Below are 21,309 nucleotides of genomic sequence, written 5' to 3' on the forward strand. Positions count from 1 at the left end.
TTGTACTGACTATTTGGTGTGAAATGAACTCAGAATCCTTCATTTTGCGATTGCTTTTGATTCTAATTGAGGCCTCACTGAATTCTCTTCAGTTCCATGTATTTTGAAGCTCAGTGGAGAAAATATATCATGATTCCATTGTTGCTTTTCTCAGCGTTTCCTTTCCTTTTCCTATCATTCCAGAATTCTTTTCTACCTTTTGTTCCCCTGTAGTCCTTTCCTTTATTTCTCCTTCCCTGGCAATTTGCTTCTTTTACTTGCTGGTTTCTTTGTTTGAGGTATATATCTAGTAAAAGATTGGAAGGGGACAAGTATATAGTTCTCTGCTGAAAATTAACTCTCCACTCTCCTGATTTTTAAAAAAAGGTTTACATTTACAACTAAAAAGATTCAGATGCAATTTTCAACTATTCTGAAACCAGCAGGACACACCTGACTTTAATAGTTTTCTTAGATGAAATTGTAGATGTTTTTCCTCAGTTTAACTTATGAGAAAAGATTTATTGATGCATTTTCTGTTGACTTCCCCTTTAGTGGTTTTATTTTGTCTTTATTTTTTTTTGCCCATCTGTCTACTAATAAAATGTGAAATAAAATATACCTGTATTGCTACTTCCCCATTGCATGACCCTCTTTTTTTCCTTGTGTTAAAACTAAAAGGTAGCTGGGCGCTGGTGGCTCACGCCTGTAATCAGCTACTCAGGAGGCTGAGAACTGAGAACTGTGGTTCAAAGCCAGCCCAAGCAGGAAAGTCCGTGAGACTCCTATCTTCAATCAACCACAGAAAAAGCCCTAAGTGGTGCTGCAGCTCAAGTGGTAGTGCTAGCCTTGAGCAAAAGGAGCTTAGGGACAGTGCCCCAGGCCCAGAGTTCAAGGCCCAGGACAGGGTGGGTGGAAAAACAAAAAAAATCCTAAAAGGTGGCCTCAAATTCTGTTATCTTGATTATGAAAAATCTAAACCACCACAAAAACTGGCTGACCTGCCTTTATGACATCCTGCCAAACCTGACTTTCTGGAACATCACTGTCCCCACTGAGGCTGTTTACTGAAGTTGACTGAAATATAGAGCAGGCTCTGAAGAGTATACCAACATCTTATGAATCAAGGCAGATCGCTTTTAATAAAAGTCCTTATTACGTTTTAGTTGTGGACACTTGCCATTATTCTAGCCAGCATCTTATCTGTGTCCCATTTGAGCATTATTTCTGATAAGCGGGGGGAGGGGGAGAAGGAAGAACCTCCATCTGGTTCTGAAACAGTCACTTGATCAGTACCTGCCATTCTTAATCTGAAATGGTCCAGAACCCAGAATACTTCTGATACTCAGCTTGTACTTGCTTGAAGCAGCACTCTTTGCTTATGAGCCTAGTCTGAAGTTGTGATTTAGGACTGGAATTAGAGGCTATAATTCTTGGGTAACTTTTTAGGCCCTAACATCACCCCTGCTAACATCACTCACGAGGCACCTGTCCCACCAGAACCCCTGACTGACTGGCAATCCACACTATTTGGAGATAGGATAGGTATGCCTTGTTCAGGCCTTAAGCCTATGCTCATTTCTTGGCTTTACTCCAGGTTTAAAGAGGTTTAGAGAAGCACTTATCCTCCCTAGCAGTCCTCCTGGCTGCCTGATTAAGTTGATTAAAGGCTTTCCCAGAAAAGCTGTATCGAATACTTTCGTAAACACAGCAGGGACCCTGAATACCTTTGTCTTTTCAGCTACAACATTGGGGCTGAAAGTCCAGCAGAAAGCAGGAACCATCTAATCAAGCCCTTTAGACTCTTAGCAGATGACTTGTAACCTTGCCAAGTCTACTTGGACCCTGGAAACTTCAGGGTGCCATACCTCAACCACAACACACAGACCAAGCATGCTCTCAGAACTTTATTAGGTGGAATCTGGGCAAGGGGAAACCCCCGGAACAGTTGCCTGCCTGGTGCAGGACAACTGGCATGGAGGAGCCTTTACTTGGAGACGGGCTTTCACTGAGGTGGAAGCAGATCTTTGATTCTTTTGTGAAAGGGGAGCTGACTGGATGAACATCTGAGACCCAGTTCAAATTTTTTAAGTGGTCGGCCAGAAAAAGGCAAGTCTCTAGGGACAGGACTGGACCGAGCAGAAGCCCCGGTTTCTGTTGGGCAGGGGATGTCTCTGCTATTCCCAGATGATTTGGTGGAAGAGGGACCCTGACAATGACAAAAGGACCAATTTCTCAAAAACAGAGGTATAAAGTAATTACAGAAGGGATAAAACAAATAATGGTTCACAAGGGAGATAAGTCGTGATTCTTCATTGGTACCTGACCCCAATACTCAAAACTGCCAGCACTAATCCTCCAGTGGCTGCCACTAGCAGCTCTGGGGACTGGGGGCCATGTGGAATGCCTGAGGCAGAAGAGCTACAGGGGCTTGCCTGGCTACAGTGAGGGGGGGTCTGAATTAGGAGAGCAGAGTTGGCTGCCACCTGAAGCCACACCCCCACTCCCTCAGGCTTCGATCACATTTACAAATACATACATAAATTACATTACATACAATAGCAAGTCTGGGAGGCAGGCTCCCCACAGAGGCTCAGCTGACATAGTTAAAGTCTCAATTCTAGGAAAGGGCACTGGGCTCCCAGAAATGTGCTCCAAGTGCTCTCTCCTGCCTAGGGTAAGCCCGGCCCCAGAGCCCACCCTCTCTTCGGAGTCTAATTTGTCCAGTACGGTGAGTTCCCATAGGTAGGTTTGGAAGCTTGAGACTTGGGTTGCAGGGAGTTGGGCTGGTTGCGTTGACCCGAGCCACTCTGAGGAAGAGGAGGAAAAGGCTGTCAGAGCAGGAGGAGAAGCCCAGGCCAAGGCAAGGAGGGCACGACTGGCCCTCCACTCACCTGGGCGTCCTGCGGAAGGTGGTGGTGCAGCAGCTGGGAGTGGGGCTGCTGGTGGGCCGGCAGGATATGCAGGAAGGGTGGGGGTGCATAGCCAGCGGCGGCTCCAGGAGCTAGGGCTCCCGTAGAGCCCAAAGCTGAAGGTAGGCTGAAAGGGGGAGGCGTGCCTGCATGAAATCCCTGCTTGTCAAAGGCCTGCCAGGCAAAGATGGGAACAGTGATGGTCAGATTGAGCTGTACTTGGATTGACCTACCTGCCCACCTTCGTTCACCCTCTCACCTGTGTCTTGTTATAGACCGAACCAGTCATATCAGGGAGGCCAGCGGCGCTTGAAGACACCGATGCTCCTAAGAGGGAAAGTAGTTCCTCCTTTGGCATTTGGACGCAGCTCCGTGGCCACTGGGGTAGCCCTGCCTGACACGGGGTTGGGAAAGAGACAACTACTCCCGGATTTTATCTTGGAAAGCAGGGATAAACACTACCTTTGCCAGGCCCAGAACCAGTGGACTTGTTTGGTGCCTGTGATGATCCGCCATAGCCACCCTTGGTGTAGTCTCCCGCAGCTGTCCCTTGGGTTAAGTCGTCATAACCTAGCAGGGCAGAGCGGGAGAAGCATGTGTGGGGCTGAGCAGGCCTGCCCCGCCCAGTGTGTGTGTGCTGGGAGCAGCCCTTACCTGCGCTGTAGCCGTGCTGCCCGTAACCAGTGGCCTGCTGGAAAGGGGTGGGAGGGGTGCTGAGGTTCACACCGTGCTGCTTTGCAGAGGCTGGTGGGACCTAGTGGAGAAAGCAGATGAGGGCAATGCATGGTGGACACGAAGGCAGATGGTCCAGAAGAGACAAAGGGGTTATGACGCCCTCCTCCCTGCTTCTGCTGCCAGGATGTTCCAGAGGGGAAGGAATGGCACAGATACTCACAAACATAGTGGGCCCATACTGGAAGGCACTGGGCATGCTTGTGTAATAGGGGAGGCCGGTGTAGCTGTAGCCAGGTGGCAGTGCAGGATTCAGAAAGGGCTGCTGGGCTGTGTGGTGGGCCTGGGATTGGCTCTGCTGAGGCTGAGCTGGTGTGGTGGGGGGTGCGGGAGATGCAGAATCACCTCGGCCAAACTTTGTGACATCACCTGGAAGATGAACACTGACCCTGTACGACCAGGGAAAATGCCAGCCTGGCTAACAGCTTCTGCAGGGGCAGCTTAAAAAAAAACCTCTCGGGCTGGGGATATGGCATAGTGGCAAGAGTGCTTGCCTCGTATACATGAAGCCCTGGGTTCGATTCCCCAGCACCACATACATAGAAAACGGCCAGAAGTGGCGCTGTGTCTCAAGTGGCAGAGTGCTAGCCTTGAGCAAAAAGAGGCCAGGGACAGTGTGCTCAGGCCCTGAGTCCAAGGCCCAGGACTGGCAAAAAACAAAAAAAACAAAACAACAACCAACCAAACAAACAAAAAACACCTCTCAGCACTGTGTCTGCCTTCCATCCTCCTGTGGTGAGCTGCAGGGCCAGCCCATACCCTCCCACTCTCAACCACTGAGGCCCAACTAACCTGAATATGGATTATTAGCTAGGCTTCCATCTCGGCTGGCAAGGGCTGTGGGTGCAGCAAAAGGAATTCCATAGTAATCCTAGGATAGATCAGGGAGACTCAACTGGGCAAGGGTGTCACCCCATTCTCAGCAGTAGTACAGAAACCTGCAAGTCAACAGTGGCATTTGGGAGCCCCCTTGCTGATGAGTGCGTGGACAGACAAGCTCTTTGGTTCACATCTGTGTTACACCATGGCTGGGTATTTGGTGACCACCACAGACTCAACCAACTTTACTGGCTTTTCCTGTGTCAGACTCTAAAGAACAGCCAGAAATGTTGATGAAACAGAACAGCGGTGCCAGATAGACACTCAGACCTAGACTTCCAACTGACCTCCCTGCATTGCACAATGACACTGTAGTGGACTAGGGGCAAGAATAGCAGATACCAGTTTTTCTGGTCATGTCTATAAGTAACCCAGGAAACCTAGAGAATCCCCAGCCTCTAACCCTAAGAAATGGCAGGACTGCTGAACTGCCTGGATCTCATGGGAGCAGAACCAGAGACCACCCAGAAGGAGAAGCCTATTCACAGAAGAGGAGATGAGGCACAGGACAGCAAAGGCTATAAAATGACTCAAAATTATGTTTCCTATTTCAATTGTAGACACAATGGAAGAAGAAGCAAAGGAGTCCCATGATAAAAGAGGAGAGGGGCTGAGAATATGGCCTAGTGGTAAAGTGCTCGCCCTGGGTTCGATTCCTCAGCACCACATATATAGAAAAAGCCAGAGGTGGTGCTGTGGCTCAAGTGGTAGAGTGCTAGCCTTGAGCAAAAAGAAGCCAGGGACAGTGCTCAGGCCCTGAGTTCAAGCCCCAGGACTGGCAAGATAGATAGATAGATAGATAGATAGATAGATAGATAGATAGATAGATAGATAGATAGATAGATAGATGATGAGAGAACCAAGAAGAGCCCCAAAGGCAGGCTGAATCCTTGCCGGCACTGCACTGAGTAGCTCTGGGGAGACCTGCTGGAGGTCCAGTGAGGCTACGTGCAGCCTCTGCCACTGAAGATGACTCTGGCAGGGAGAGAAAGAGGGTGCCCTTAGGGACCACAGTTCTATGAGCCTGGCAGCGGACAGGTAAAACCTCACTGGGAGAAAGCCCTTTCCTCTGGGAACAGGAAAGATGACATCTTATGGTCCAATTGTCTCTGATGTATGTTCTGGAAAATCTCAGACTGAGGCTACCTACCCAGAAGGAAATTCTGCCAACTGCAGGCAAAGAGTAGGCCTATTTCCATCCCTGTCTCATCTCTTCTGTGACTGTGGCTTTCCTAGGCAAGACCAAGTGCTTCATACCATCAGCCAGGGTCATTGAGCAACCCTGGACTGACACAGTGAGGCAGCAACAACCAGGGCCCAAGATGGGCATTCTTTCAAATAACGATGAAGCCAGACCTAGAAGATGCATTAAAGATGGTTGGTTCCAGCTAAACTTCAGCTTCTCCAGTGAGAAACAAACACACACACATACACACACACACACACACAGACACACACACACACACACACACACACACACACACACACAAAGAGAGAGCGAGAAAGAACAAGAGAAAGAGGAAGAATTGGCTATGGAAGTGGCGCTGTGGCTCAAGTGGTAGAGCACTAGCCTTGAGCTGAAGAGCTCAGGGATAGCACCCAGGCCCAGAGTTCAAGCCCCATGACTGACCAAAGAAAAAAAAGGAGAGAGATGCCAAGAAGCTACATTTTAGTAAGAGGTCCAGGTCCCAACGGCCTTCAGGTTTCCCAGGAATGAACACAAAATACTCATCTAATGAAACTAACCACCACCACCAGTGGTGGGCAGGGCATTCCATAGGCCGATGAGCCTGAGGGCTTAGCAGGGTGGCAGTCAAAAACAAAGGAGGAATGAGCCAGTCTAAATGGCCACAGACCCACCATGCTACTTCCTACTCACCATTGGCAGCCGGGATTGCAGCATCTGGAGCTCATCATAGCCATAGATCTATATGAGAACCAAAAATATGTTAAGGACTAGACCCCAACTTCTAGGAAATCCAAGGCCCATCAAGGGGTCAAAAGGTCGGAGGCATGTCACATGCAGAAATGGGACTGGGTCTCTCCTTGCAGCGCAGTCGTGGGAGCAGAGTCCGAGTAGCGACCGCGAGAGTCATGGCTGGACAAGCATTTAGGAAGTTTCTCCCTTTGTTTGACCGAGTGTTGGTCGAAAGGAGTGCAGCAGAAACTGTAACCAAAGGAGGCATTATGCTTCCAGAAAAGTCTCAAGGAAAAGTATTGCAAGCCACAGTAGTGGCTGTGGGATCGGGCTCTAAAGGAAAGGGTGGAGAGATTCAGCCAGTTAGTGTGAAAGTGGGTGATAAAGTTCTTCTTCCAGAATATGGAGGCACCAAAGTAGTTCTAGATGACAAGGATTATTTCTTATTTAGAGATGGTGACATTCTTGGGAAGTATGTCGAGTGAATGCATCACTGAAATGGCATCATGTGAAGCTGCCCATTCCATAGAAGTTCTGAGATCTTTCATCATGTAAATAATTTCCGTATCACCCTTTTATAATAAACTGCTGATAACTGAAGTAATGATATCCATTCTCTCTAAAATTTAATTTCACTGTTCTGGTATAAACATTTCCAAATAAAACATGTAAATGAAAAAAAAAAAAAGAAATGGGACTGGGATCAGTGGCTGTGTGAACCAGCCTGGATGAAGGCCAGAGATAGGGGGTGAAAAGCAGCCCAAGTTGGGTCCCCTTGGCCCACCCCACACACCCTCAGCTCCTGCCAGGTGCCACTCCTAAGGCCAGGCAGGAGCTCCACCATGTGCTCACTGGGTAGGCAGGAAGCAGTCCTCCAGGGCCCACGAGGTACTGGTTGTGCAGCAGGGGAGGCACCCCTTGAGGCAGGTTTGGAGGTGCTTTGCCTGCAGAAGGGAAAAAGAAATGGAGTGGAACCACCACCATGCAAGTGAGGTTCCCTGACTGTTTTGGGAGGAGGCTCTCTGGGCACACAGCTGGTGACAGCGCTAGTCCAAATGTGTCCCTGGCTACAAGGGCAAGCAAGTGGCTGAGACACGCTTAGGCTCATGCTAGGAAGTGGCCAAGGGAAGGCATGAATACACATCACCGTATTTTGGATGTTTCACAGCAAAAGAGAAACACACTCTTGCCCTCCAAGGCCAAAGGGCACACTGCATTCAATAAACACCATCATAAGAAACAAACTGCTGGGCTGAGAATGTGCCCTAGGGGTAGAGTGCTTGCCTTGCATGCATGAAGCCCTGGGTTAGATTCCTCAGCACCACATACACAGAAAAAGCCAGAAGTGGCGCTGTGGCTCCAGTGGTAGAGTGCTAACCTTGAGCAAAAAGAAGCTCAGGGACAGAGCCCAGGCCCCAAGTTCAAGCCCCAGTGTTGGGGATTATTATGGCCTTGGGGGAAGGCTGCCCTTCCACCAGCCTTGGGACAATGGAAGTCCCTCCCACCTTCTGGCCTCCGCCCCTTGGGAGGTGAACACGTGCGTGCCACCATGATGGGGTTGTCCCGCCCACAAAGGAAGTTTCGTGATGTCACTTGATGGACATGGTCCTTAGCCTATGACTGGCCCTTTGGCCAGCCCCCTTTCTTTCCCGCCATTACTTCTATATAAGTGCCTTTCCATATTAAAGTCTTTGAGATGCATCCCACCACCGCAGCGTGTCCCTGATGCCTTCCTTTTCGCCCCCCGCTCTTGGTAACGTGGGGGGACTGGGGGGAGGGGAGGCTTCAGCAACCTTTCCTCAACTTAGCGCAGGTCCATGTGAGTGCACCTTTGGCCTTCGGCTGGTGGAGGGCAAGGCCAAGTGCTCTTTCATAGTTTTTCGGGGTTCACCATTCTCCCTGTGGGGTTGGGGAGAAGGGGATCGTTCAGATCCCGACATCCGACACCCCAGGACTGGCCAAAAAAAAACAACTACTTTCTCGAAACAGAAGGAAGTCATGCCGCTCAGCCATTAAAACAGTCTAGGTCTGGTGACAGACAACTGGTCACATAAAATGCTGTGAAGGGTCGCAGCAGCATTCCTGAGGAATCCCATTCCTTCCATATGAGAGCTGGTTGGCCTTACTCGGTCAATAAACACAATGGCAAAGTCAGGGCAAGAGCAAGTGTAGGATTTTCTGGTACTTGCATCTGCCTACCATGGCCTGGTAGCCACTGGACAGCCTTACAAGGGCTACAAAGGGAACCAGAAAGGCTCCTTCCTGGGGTGCCTACCTGAGGTCACCAAGGGCGTGGCCCTGGTACAGCTGCTGGGTGCGCTCACAGTGGTTCCGCCCAGGCAGAGGCTGCTCACAGTGCTCATGCTCCCAGGTAGGCTGCCACCCGAGGACTGGGCACTCGAGGCAGGGGTTGCTGCTGTTGAGAAGGTGACCGACGACTGGAGGGGAGGGGTGCTCTCCACACTGGCATGCTGGCAAAACAAAAGCCAGGACACATGGATCTGGAGGCAAAGAAGAAGATGCTGGGAGAGACTGGCCTGGCCTCTGAGCCTGCAGTCTCCTGGCACAATGGGCGGAGGATGATGCCAGTGACCAGGGACTGTGAGGCGAGAAGCTCTATTCTCAGTGGTCGCAGCGGCCTGTCTATGGCCAGATTTGGGTATCAGGACTTACAAACACTCAACTGTGATCGATGCCTCCAATTCTGCAAGTTGCTCATGCTTTGGTACCTGAAACAGGGCACTGAAATACTTAGGCAGACTTCAGATCATATATGAACATAAATACAGGGGCAGAACGCACCTGGTGTCAGAGGAGGCAAGCTAGCCCAAACCATAGTCTTTGGACTTCCTGCTAGACTTCTTAGATACTTTAGCCTGGAAACCACAGGAGGCCATGAAAAGCCTTTAATTGCAAAACCAGTAACAGCTGAGACTCCCGCTCTTCACAGTAGTCTAGCCTAAAGGGTGTGGCTGGTCACTATGCCAGTTTAACAAGATCAACCTGGGAAGGGCAAAATTCAGCAGAAAGTGTCTTGAAACTCAGTTCCCGGGCTGCTCGCTGGAGGACGCTGAGCACTGAGGTGGGTGGAAAGAGTAGCACCAGAGGGGATAAAGCCCCCACCCAGTAGGTGGGAGAAAACCGTAAGAGAATACCTGCACCTCTACTGCAGGTGTGCTGTGCAGGCGCTCCTAGAGAACACGCAGACCATGAAGGTCCTGGAAGAAACGGGTGAGGGGCTGCCACTCAGTCCCTATGGATACCCCACCACCTTCCTCGTCCAGGGAACGTGCAGAAATGATTCTCCAAGCTTAAGACTTAGGCAAAGTGTGCTTTCCTGAGACTCTTTCTCCTTCAAGGCAGAACCGGGGTGGGGAAGGCTCATGAGAAGCAGATGTAGGATGCATTGTTAAGCACCTCAGTCACCAACTTCTGTAAGAAGCCAGACTTTCACCCAAGATTATCTATCACAGAAGTAAAAAGGTCTATCCAGGGCTCAGAAGTGTTACTGGTCATGTAACCTTACACGAGAAGAAAAGAAAAAAAAAAATCCCTATCCATAGGAGAAGCAGCCGATTGGTGAAAAGTCACCTGGAAAGCGTCCCTTCGGTGATCTCTGCCTGTCACTTCCCAGCACTGTGAGAGAACCAAACCCCAGGTTCCCCTGGTCTAACCCCATATGCACAGAGCCTGTTCAGCCTACCCAAGGAGCAAGTGTAGGTAGGAGAAACTGAGCTTTCCTTTGTAAGGCTAAATGAAAAAGACATATGGCACACTCTGTGATGAAAGATATATTTGACTAAATTAAAAACAAACAAATGGGGCTGGGGATATGGCCTAGTGGCAAGAGTGTTCACCTTGTATACATGAAGCCCTGGGTTCAATTCCCCAGCACCACATATATAGAAAACGGCCAGAAGTGGCGCTGTGGCTCAAGTGGCAGAGTGCTAGCCTTGAGCAAAGAGAAGCCAGGGACAGTGTTCAGGCCCTGAGTCCAAGGTCCACGACTGGCCAAAAAACAAACAAACAAACAAATAAATAATAAAAATAAAAACAAACAAATGGGGGCTGGGGATATAGCCTAGTGGCAAGAGTGCCTGCCTCGGATACACGAGGCCCTAGGTTCGATTCCCCAGCACCACATATACAGAAAACGGCCAGAAGCGGCGCTATGGCTCAAGTGGCAGAGTGCTAGCCTTGAGCGGGAAGAAGCCAGGGACAGTACTCAGGCCCTGAGTTCAAGGCCCAGGACTGGCCAAAAAAAAAAAAAAAAAAAAAAAAAAAAACAAACAAATGGTATGCCAAATCTAAACACAATATATGCACCTTCCACCAAAATTGGCTACTAGTATCCCTAATTTCAAGGTTCCTAGAAAGATATTAAGGACCAAACACAAAAACGAACCTAGAGCTGGGAATATGGCCTAGTGGTAGAGTGCTTGCCTTGTATATATGAAGCCCTGGGTTCAATTACTGAATACCACATATACAGAAAAAGCCTGAAGTGGCGCTGCGGTTCAAGTGGTAGAATGCTGCTAGCCTTGAGCAAAAAGCAGCTCAGGGACAGTGCTCAGGCCCTGAGTTCAAGGCTCAGGACTGGCAAAAAAAAAAAAAAGAACCTAGAATATAAACAAACTCACAAAAAAGGAAACTCAATGTCTATAATGTCTATTAAGAGCATAAAATGTCCAAACTAATTTAGCTTAAAAAGGCTGATACAGTATGGTGGTGCACATTACAATACAGGAGGGTTGCAGTTTTGAGGCAAAGATGGGTAAAAAAGCTAGTGAGACTCTTAACTAAAAAGTAAGACAGGCATCAAGGTGAATACCTATCGTCCCAGCTACTTGAGAGCCCAAGATAGGAGAAATATGGTGTAAGGCTGGCCAGGGGAAAAGTAGGAGGTTTTACCTGACATGACTCAAGTAGTAGAGTATCTGCCTAGCAAGTACAATGAGTTAAAACTCCACGTCAGAAATAGAACTGGTATCTCTATCCCTGAAGGGCTATTTTTTCCCCCTACAAATTGGAAAAATGCCAACATACAATGAGGCCACTTTAAGAAGGCTACAGGAAGTAAGGCATTCTTATTTGGGCTGGCTTTGAACTTCTATCCTTATACCTCAGCTTCCTGAGTAGCTAGGATTATAAGGCGTGAGTCATCAGTACCTGGTTTTTCTTTCATTTGGGGCACATTCAATTTTTGTGAGGGTTTTTTGTTGTTGTTGGTGGTGGTCATGGGACTTGAACCCAGCCTGGTACTGTCCCTGAGCTATTATACTGAAGGTTAGTGCTCTACCACTCTGAACCACAATTCTACTTCTGGTTTTCTGGTGGCTAACTGGAGATAAGACTCTCATGGACTTTTCTGCCCAGGCTGCTTCAAACCACGATCCTCAGATCTCAGCCTCCTGAGTAGCTAGGATTACAGGTGTGAGCCACTAGGCCACATTAGTTTTTTTGGGAGGAATATTTTCATGAAGTTAGGAGCAGGGATACATTCAGCTGGCACAAAGATTTAAGCATAACTGACAATGACTTGGGGCTCACTGAGTTTCTTCATATTAGTTGAGCTGCAGAATACTATGTATGGAAAATTAAATTGTTTTTGAAATTTCTTTCAATTTAAAAAGATATTTACCACACTTGGTCAAAGTCATGTATAATAAATGCACAAATAATACAGGCTTACTATATAAGGCAACACTAGCATCAAGACCAAAACAAAACAAAAAAAAAAAACAAAGAAAGCCAGTGCCAGTGGTTTAGATATGTAATCTTAGCTTCTTGGGAGACTGAGAACAGAATGATGGTTTGAGGCCAGCCAGGGAAGAAAAATTTGAGACTCTAAATCTAGCTGGGTCCCAGTGTTACATCCTGTTACCTCAAGCTACATGGGAGGTGGAGATGGTGAGATGTTTTATGCTGACACAGTGTACAGTTCACCAAGTACAAGAGCACAAGCCTCCTAGAAACAAGAAACAGGGCTCAAGGCATGGAGACTGCACCTCAGCACTCATGGTAAAAGGTAGCATGACCCAAGGCAGAGGCAGGTGCCCACATCACGTTCCGTGTTGAAGATGGCAGCCTATGTGTTTTAGGAAAATGGATCAGAGAGATTTTGAGATTTTACTTAGAAAACTAGAATTTGAAAGCCACCATACTGGATGGATCAGACCCAAGGATAGAATTGCCCTTTTCCACCATGGTATTCTGCAGGTAAGCTGATTCTTTTACCAATTTTCTGTCCCTCAAATTCATCTCTACCCATCCACCCTGCTAGGGGACCTGCTACTCCAACCTGCCTGAAGCCCTGTTGCCCAGGAGCCAACATTCTGTGCAGTCCCCTCACCTCCTGTCTGTGCCAGCTCCTCCTCACCTCCTCTCCATTCTCCCACCATTCCTTCTACCTCATCACCCTCACCCAACCCACATCCCCTAAAACAGTGCTTCCATTTCACAGACTAAATTAACAGTTCCTGACTACAAAGAGAAACCATGTGCACACCCCAGCTGACACCTCCACTTGGAACGTCTCCTGACCTGGCTTCCCTGACAGCACAATTCTGCTCGACTTTTCGCCCTCCCATCCCCCAGACTTCCTTTTTAAAGTGTCTACTTCTGAGTAGGGAAAGACAGCATGGGGCTAGATCAAATAAGAATGAAGTTCCAATGACCCCAATAGAATACAATTACCCTGCCTCAGCCAAGAGCCAGGAACTTCAGTCTAAGAGATGTTTGCACAGCAGAGGATGGAGGTCCAAGCTACTCAGGAGGCTGAGATCTGAGCATCGAGGTTCAAAGCCTACCTATGTGAGACTCCAATGAATCAGCAAAAGCCAGAAGTAGAGGTGTGGCTCAAATGGTAGCCTTGAGGGGAGGAAGGGGGGAAACCAGCAGAGTGCCAGGCCCTGAGTTTAGACCCCAGTACTTACACATGCATAATTATTTTAATGAAGCATGCATGAACATAAAAAACTCTTGGAAACAAAAATACCCTATTGGGTAGGAATGTCTCCTACAAGAAAAGAGTACAGCAAGCTCTTGGGTGCAAGCTTACTGCTTGAGTCCTCCCAAGAGCACATGGGTCTGAGGCAGTACTTCCGAGGAGTCAGACCTCAGGAAGCAAGGCGGCCAGCACAGAGCCCAGGAAATCAGCACTTAGAACCATGGAACTATATCAAGACACCTCAGCTAATGCAGATTGTCTCAGACCTTCACAATTCATCAACTGAAGCCTTAGCTTCATGTGGGAAACTGCAGGTGAGCTGGGAAGGGGGCGGGAGTGGCCTGAGGATACTTACTGTGTGTGGTGTGTTCGAGGAGCGGGCTGTAGGCACAGAGGAGAGGCTGCTCTGGTGGCTCGAGAGGGAACTGGAAGACAAAATAGAGCACCAAATGTCCACTCAAACAAGTTTCTCCACAAGTCAGGCCACCTTCGCTTGGACGGCAACAATCAAGCTTATTCCTGTTCCTGGGAAAGCTGAGCTTCAGACCTCCTGCCCTCAGAACCTGGTGACTGGGAACTGGTGGATTAGGAATGACCTACAGGACCCCTTGCCATGAGATCTCATATATCCTAGCAGAAACTTCCAGAGGCGAGTTCAGTAGACAAGATCCCTTTGCTCTTGCAGATGTAAAGAATAAAAACACTATTATACTGCCAACTCTGCCGGGCTTGATTGAGAGCTCATAAAATGACACCACATGACAAAGTAAGAACCTAATTTCTCATGTCCAGAGGCCAAATCCAATGATTTTGCTCCCAACTAAAGGAGTTAAAAGGAAAGTCTACAAAGGTAACAAACAAACCTATTTTCCTACACCCTGTTCTAAGAATTGATCTCTGGAGCCATGACAAGTGTAAGTCAGACCTCTGCTCGGAAATCCAACCACATTCTTACTCCATGTCCTAGTGCCCTGGCTGAGAGCTGGGACAGGTTAGGTTTACAGCACCTGCCTTAAAGTCCAAGGAAAGTGCTGGGAACTCAAGGCCCATCCCTTCCCCAGGAGACCCGCAGTGCTGTTGCAGCAGAGACATTACAAGTGGTCACTTTTCACATCCAGTCCTTTTGAGATCTGGCCAGGCCCAAACCTAAACTAGGGAAAAGCTCAAATCATGTAAGGGGCATCAAGTGGATTTTGTTCATAGAAACAAGCCCAGAGGGGCTCAAGGACTTTGCCCCAATGTGCTTCTCACTTGGGGCCCACAGTTCCTCCATACCTGCTAAGCTGAGAGAGGGGACTGCCGGGCAGGTCACCAGGCTGGGACAAGGAGGGCAAAGTGGCAGTGTGCTGGGATGCAGAGGGCAGAAGCGCAGTGCAGGAGGTGGTGCTGGGCAGGGAGCCCACAGACGGGAGGGTGGAGGGAGGATCTGCTGTCTTTGGAGCTGGAACGGATGAAGTAGCTGTAAGAAACAGATGTGTTGAGCTCCTGAACCAACATCATTTATTGGAAATATGCTCAGCATCTTGGGAAATGTTAGGCTCAGGTGACACATATATAAAGTTATACAACCTAGGACAATTCCCAAGCGTATCACCAGATGGCCCCATCTCTGTCAGACTTTACTACTGGAACTGTGTGATGATGGGACAGGCAAGATTTGAACAAAAAACAGGCAATGGCATGTTAACAGTCATCCGCTGTCCTGTGAACATACCACTGCCACCTACAATCACCTAACATTTGCAGCAACTAGAAGGCAAGTAGATTGGTATGCATAATTACAAGGTAAGGCAAATTTTCCTCCAAAGGCTCAACGGAGAAGACTGAAGAGCTGATTAGCAAGCCACCCCACGAACTTTCATCTACTTCGCACCAACGCAGATGGCACTGCCACAGCTCAATACCAGCTTAGGGCAAGTGGGTGTGAAAATGCAGAGTGAGCACACTGTCTACACTGTCTATAATCTGCAACAGAAAGAAAACACATTGCTGCCCGATACCTACTTCCAAATGTACTGCACAAGAATATCCTTGGAATGTGCTTCAACAGATTACCCTCAGAGCACATAACAACTTACAAGACGTCAGAACGGACAAGGACATAACCTGACCTATGGAAAAGACTCAGCTTAATTCTGTCCACACATACAATTCAGATATGTGCTTGGAAGTACATCACTGTCTTTTCCCTCCTGCCAGACTCTATGTAAGCACCAGGAACGGCACTCTTAACAGGAAGAACAGGCAGGGGCAAGCCAACTGTCTTTAGGCAGATAGGTCAAGTCTTAGAATCCTTTGCATTCCGAAGTCCTCACTTTCATTGACAGATTATTCCAAATGTGAAATCTGTTCTTAGACAATCAGATAAAGACAAAATGATGTGCCTCACCTGAAAGTACTTGCCTGAATTTGGGGATGACCTGACATTAGGCCCATAGTAAGGCTCTCCCTAAAAGACCAAGAGATGGAAAGGGAGGGGAAGCATGTGGTGTCACATTCCTGTTTTCTCAGGGAAGGAGATCTAGAGTTTGAGGCTAGCTTGGACTATACAGCAAGACCTACTTCAAAAAAGAGGAGGAGGCCGAGGCATAGCTCAAGTGGCAGAGCACCTACCTACCTTGCAAGCCTGAGGCCTAGAGTTTAAACTCCATTATGTCAAACATTAATTAAGAACTAATTAATAGGGTGGGGAGAGAGAGGGTTTCCAATAAAAATATAAAAAGGCTGTTTTTTAAAAAATGATGCATTGGCCAATTGGTGTTTTCATCACACCAACCATGTTTCTTTGATTTCTGCCAGCCACATGAACAGTTAGCTGATATACTTACTAGTGTCTAGTGTTTGCTGACTTCGTCCACCACCATGTCCATTCTACAAGGAACAGAAGAGGAAATAAGTGCACCCACATATAAACCCAGATGATTACTCAGATAACGGTCTATTGGGATTCAGCAGTAGTCATATGAAGTATAGATTAATGAAGAAACAATTGTTTCATCAGACAAACAACAAACTCTAATAAACTCCAAGATGCTGACATTATTTGAAAACCAGATTTTAGTATTTGGGGGAAGTAAAAAGGACATAGCAATGAGATAGTCCCTTAATTAAAGTATTCAACTGTATAAGAAACATAGATGCATTAGGGAACATAGTGCCATTTTACTTTACTTATTATTTATTTATTTGCCAATCCCTGGGCTTGACTTAGGGCCTGAGCACTGTCCCTGATTGAGCCTCTTTGTGCTCGAGGCTAGCACTCTACCACTTCAGCCACAGCACCACTTGTGGTTTCTTTTTCTGAGTAGTTTACACTGGAGTTAAGAGGCTCACAGACTTTTCTACCTGGGCTGGTTTTGAACCATGGTCCTCAGATCTCAGCTTCCTGAGCAGCTAGGATTTCAGGTGTGAGCCACCAGTGCCTGGCTGTACCAGTATTTAAATGAATAGATACCTTTCTAGTCTCATGCAAGTTCTGATTCCTATGTGCCACTTAAGTGTACAAGAAAGAAAATGTTAGCAGGCACTCTATCACTTACATCATATCCAAGCTCTTTTTTGTTTTATTTTTGGGCAGGGTTTGGAGTTTTTGCCTGGAACCACCCTTCAATTACAATCCTCTACTTGTATTTTTCTCATACCTGGAATTATTGGTATGCTCTGACACACTCAGTCAGATCATTTCTTAAAATCGGGTCTGGACTGGCCTCAAACAGTAATCCGTTCAATCTCTACCCTGGAGCAGCTGAGATTACGGGGAGCCACTGCATTATGCCTCAACATGTTTTACATTGCTAGCAAAATGGTTCTCAGCAAAAATGAGATATGACCTTAAAGAAATGGGGAGTCGCTTAGGTCGGGCGATACACTAGAAGCAGAATCTGGAAACAACTGGTTTAAATAAACCAGTTCCAATGGAACTGATGTAAGAAAAATCCCATTTCTATGAAAGGGTATCTCTTCCACCAGCTGAGCACAAAGCCATGGCACACAATCGCAGAGTCTACAAGGATTAGACACTGTGCCCTGACAAAAGAAGCACGGAAAAAGGCTAAGACTAAGACAGACACTCCTAAATCAAAACTAGCCAGGTGTTGGTGGCTCATACCTGTAATCCTAGCTAGTCAGGAGGCAAGGCCTGAGGATCATGGTTCAAAGCCAGCTGGGACAGGAAAATCAGTGAGATTCTTATAGCCAATTAACCACCACTGTGGACCAAGGGGTAGAATGCTAGCCTCGAGCAAAATATATCTCAAGGGTAATGCCTAAGCCCTGAGTTCAAGTCCCATGACCAATAAAAACAACAAGAGTAAAAACTATTAAAGAAAGAGATATTGTAGCTACTGTTTGTGTATTAACCTGTATCTAGTTTAATTTAGCACTAATGACTTTGAACTGATTCTAGGTCTCAGCCTCCTGAATAGCTGGGATTATAGGCATGAGCCACTGGTGCCTGGCTAGCAAAATACATTTTTATGGTAGCTGCATTTTTATAGTATGTGTATTCTAAATAGCATAAATCTGACATTTAAACAAGCCTTCCCCAAACTGTACCAAATTTTAAAAAATCAAAAAGGGGATATGAAGTAGTAGTTATCACAGCTGAGAAATATTTCATTTCATCTTGAAAATAAACGTGATGGATTAGGCTGTGATTTAAGTGGAAGAGCAAGCAGAAGGCCTAAGTTCAATTTCCAAGACCACCAAAAAATCTCTATAAGCCATAAGAGCTGGAGATGCAGCTCAGTAGTACAGTGCCTGCCATACATGAGCAAAGCCCTCAGTCTCCAGCACTGAAAAATAATAAAGTACAACTGTTGGACAGACACAAGGGAGGACTACACACTTGTAGGAGAGGAATGCAGAAGTTCAAAACACACAAATATCAAGGATCCAGGGAAATCGGAATCAGTAGCTGAAAACAATGAAATGGGCAGTGATGTGGACAAAGATAGCTAAAGCTCAAACTAGACCTGGGATTGAAATATCCTGGAGATGATGGGGACTGACACATAGATAACAAAGGGCCTGATTATGTTTCAGAAGCAGCATACCACCAGCACTGTTAAAGAGAACTTTCTGTAATAATGGAAATATTCTGTATTTGCATGGTTTTGTGTAAAAACTACTATTCATTTACTCATTCATTCAATCAGTCTCACTAGCTTTGGCCTCACCTAGCCTTGATCTTAACAATCCTTTTACCTGCACCTTTGAATAGCTAGGATGTGTGTGTGTAGCTCCACGTACTCCACGTTGCTATCACCAACCTCACGTACTACCAAGATTCACTCAAATGGCTGGCCAATTTGCAATATAAAAATCTTACCCAAAGGCATAATTTACCTAACCCATACACTAACTTTTAAAGAGAATATCCAAAGAGGAGAAACTTAGAAAACTACTTACTGTGATAGTTCCTGGAGTTGACTCTGAGGGGCTCACAGAGCTTTGGTATGCGATCCTATTATGCACAGAACTCTGGTCATAGGAGGAAGACGTTGTTACTGGGCTATTAGAGCTCAGGGCTGAGCTGGTCAGACTAGAGGAGGTAATGACTGAAGTTGTATAGGTGGTGTTCTGTACAGCACTGGTCATTGGTAAAGAGGTATTCAAAGGATCACTAAAAACAGTAAATGGTATTAAGATACACATTAATGTCATTTGATATAGACAACAAAATCAATTATAGCCACATTCTTAATTAAATAAACATGGAATGTATTTATATTACTGTATTATTTTTGATACAATTAAATTTACACACACATGATCTATCTAATTTAACTAACAGGTAGAGATTGTTAAAACTCTTTAAGAAACTTTAAACTTAAGGAGACTCAAAACAAGTAAGGCTGATAGAAGTAAAAAAACAAAACAAACAAACAAACAAAAAAACCCAGAAAAATGGGCAGGGTCAAAGAATGAATTGTAGGAGTGCCCAGAACCAAAACCAAAATACTGTTTTTCTCTATTCTGTATTTGTCTGGAAGTGCATGCACACATTCACGTCCATACTGGAGATTCTACTATCACCAAATGCATGAACTCTGCCTCTATACGGAAACACTAAAAGATAATGCCTCAAGTCTGCAATTTTTATTTGTAGAATTCTACTGGCTGGGTACAGTGGCTCACCCCTGTATTTCTAGCTCCTTGGGAGGTAGAGATGGAGAGGATCATAGTTCAAGGCCAACCTAGGCAAAAAGTTTGAGAGAACCTTAACTCTACAAACAGCTATCTGAGTTAAGATATGTTGGAACTGGAGAGGTGGCTCAAGGAGCACCAGCTGTGAGTAAAAAAACTAAGTGAGGTAGTGAGTTCAAGTCCCAGCACCACCACCAAACCAAACTATACCAAACAAAACCATAAGCTGTGTCTGATGGTGGTGGTGTGTGTCATCCAAGCTACTCTAGAAACCTAAATAACAGGATCATAGTCCAAGCCAGTCCACATCTACTCAAAAAGAATGAAATCAAAAAGAGTTGAGAGTATGGCTCAAACGGTAGAGCCTAGTGAGTGCAGGTCCTGAGTTCAAATTCTCCAATATATATATATATACATTTTATATATGTATACAAATTCCACTGCAGGAAAATAAATGTTACAAAGATGTGGAAAACTTTAATCCTTCCCACATTACTGGTAGGAATGCAAAATGCTGCAGTCGTAAAAAAAATTAAGTTATCCAAATAGCTAAAGATAGCAATAATGACAGGACCCACCAATTCTGTTCCCCACACATATTCAAAAGAACAGAAAGCACACAAAACGTATAACTGAATGTACACAGCAGCATGATTCACTATCATCATCCAAAGAAATAAGCCAAACGTTTATCAAGTAATGAATGGATAGGCACAATGTGGTATAGATGCACAATGAAACGTTGGCAATAAGGTATAAACCTTAGCTGGGCATTGGTGCTCAGGCCTGTAATCCTAGCCACTCAGGAGACTGAGAGCAAGAGATCATAATTCAAAGCCAGAAAATCTTGTGAAAGCCCAGCTCCAAAATAACCAACAATTGCCAGGTGTCGGTGCCTCATGTCCTGTAATTCTAGCTACTCAGGAGGAGGCTGAGATCTGAGGATTGCAGTTCAAAGCCATCCCAGGCAGAGAAGTCTATGAGACTCTTATCTCCAATTAATCACAGAAAAAGCTGGAAGTGGCATTGTGGCTTGAGCAAAAGAAGCTCAGTGCCCAAACCCAGAGATCAAGCACCAGCACTAGCAAATAAATAAATAACAAAAAGCTGGGCTAGAAGCATGCCTCAAGTGGTAGAAAACTACCAAACAAGCAAATCTAGCAACCATGAGACCTTAAGTTCAAATTTCAATTTCAGCAAAGAATAAACCTTGAAAACAACAGTTGTGTAATGTCCAGATTAGGCAAATCCTGAAATAGATTGTCAAGGGATGACAATAAATAAGAAATTTTGAGTATATGCTTGCTATAGGTTATGGGAGGAGGAGGGAAAGTTTTAGAATTGGAAACCATTGATAACTTCACACACTCGTTAACACAGGATTACATGATCTCCAACAAGGGATTTCTTAGAACTGTTGTGTTGTTTTACAAACTAAGAACTAAATTCGATCAAAATAAGAAAAGTAGTTACGTTTTGTACCTTACAGACTTCGAATATAAGCTGATAGGAATTTGATTACTGTTTCCACTACTTGGAGCTGATCCAAACTCAGAGAGAGAAGGTTCTGTTCCAAATTCCAGGGCCCCAAACTGAACATTTAATCCTGTGATGTCTGTTGAGCCAGGCATTTCCACTGCAGAAGCTGGAATCTGGAAAAGTAAAGGTGTCATGTCAGGGACAGAAGACAAGTACTCCAAATCTAAAAGCACCCACAAAGCAACTGGGCTCCCAGGCTACACTGGCAGAATCAGGGAATGAGAAACAAAGAAGAACATATATTTTAAAAAAGC

General features: G+C 46.1%; 2 protein-coding genes and 1 non-coding gene across 9 annotated transcripts in view; 1 reads left to right on the plus strand and 2 right to left on the minus strand.

Moving 5' to 3' along the window:
* Positions 1 to 1,872: 1,872 nt before the first annotated feature.
* Positions 1,873 to 21,309, minus strand: part of Ubap2 (ubiquitin associated protein 2) — a 98,967-nt gene continuing 79,530 nt past the window's right edge. For 5 of the 7 annotated variants that reach the window (XM_048364091.1, XM_048364010.1, XM_048364137.1 and 2 more), the window contains 15 exons: positions 20,999 to 21,168; positions 18,779 to 18,992; positions 16,198 to 16,240; positions 14,645 to 14,828; positions 13,725 to 13,794; positions 8,696 to 8,921; positions 7,273 to 7,364; positions 6,382 to 6,429; positions 4,416 to 4,494; positions 3,787 to 3,992; positions 3,546 to 3,645; positions 3,354 to 3,461; positions 3,151 to 3,218; positions 2,874 to 3,065; positions 1,873 to 2,789 (listed from right to left, as the gene is read on the minus strand). In XM_048364091.1, coding sequence (XP_048220048.1) covers positions 2,694 to 2,789; positions 2,874 to 3,065; positions 3,151 to 3,218; positions 3,354 to 3,461; positions 3,546 to 3,645; positions 3,787 to 3,992; positions 4,416 to 4,494; positions 6,382 to 6,429; positions 7,273 to 7,364; positions 8,696 to 8,921; positions 13,725 to 13,794; positions 14,645 to 14,828; positions 16,198 to 16,240; positions 18,779 to 18,992; positions 20,999 to 21,168 — 1,896 coding nt within the window. In that variant the 3' untranslated portion in view covers positions 1,873 to 2,693. The remainder of the gene's footprint in view (positions 2,790 to 2,873; positions 3,066 to 3,150; positions 3,219 to 3,353; positions 3,462 to 3,545; positions 3,646 to 3,786; positions 3,993 to 4,415; positions 4,495 to 6,381; positions 6,430 to 7,272; positions 7,365 to 8,695; positions 8,922 to 13,724; positions 13,795 to 14,644; positions 14,829 to 16,197; positions 16,241 to 18,778; positions 18,993 to 20,998; positions 21,169 to 21,309) is intronic. The other 2 variants (XM_048363925.1, XM_048363831.1) reach the window with 1 other exon arrangement.
* On the plus strand, positions 6,539 to 7,087 carry LOC125364661 (10 kDa heat shock protein, mitochondrial). Its single transcript, XM_048364317.1, has one exon. The coding sequence runs from the start codon at positions 6,597 to 6,599 to the stop codon at positions 6,903 to 6,905; it is 309 nt and encodes a 102-aa protein (XP_048220274.1). The 5' UTR covers positions 6,539 to 6,596; the 3' UTR covers positions 6,906 to 7,087.
* On the minus strand, positions 15,483 to 15,560 carry LOC125341761. Its single transcript, XR_007209078.1, has one exon. It is a non-coding gene; the product is annotated as a small nucleolar RNA SNORD121A (small nucleolar RNA).

Source organism: Perognathus longimembris, chromosome 1, assembly GCF_023159225.1.
Source record: "Perognathus longimembris pacificus isolate PPM17 chromosome 1, ASM2315922v1, whole genome shotgun sequence".
In the NCBI taxonomy this organism is placed as follows: domain Eukaryota; kingdom Metazoa; phylum Chordata; class Mammalia; order Rodentia; family Heteromyidae; genus Perognathus; species Perognathus longimembris.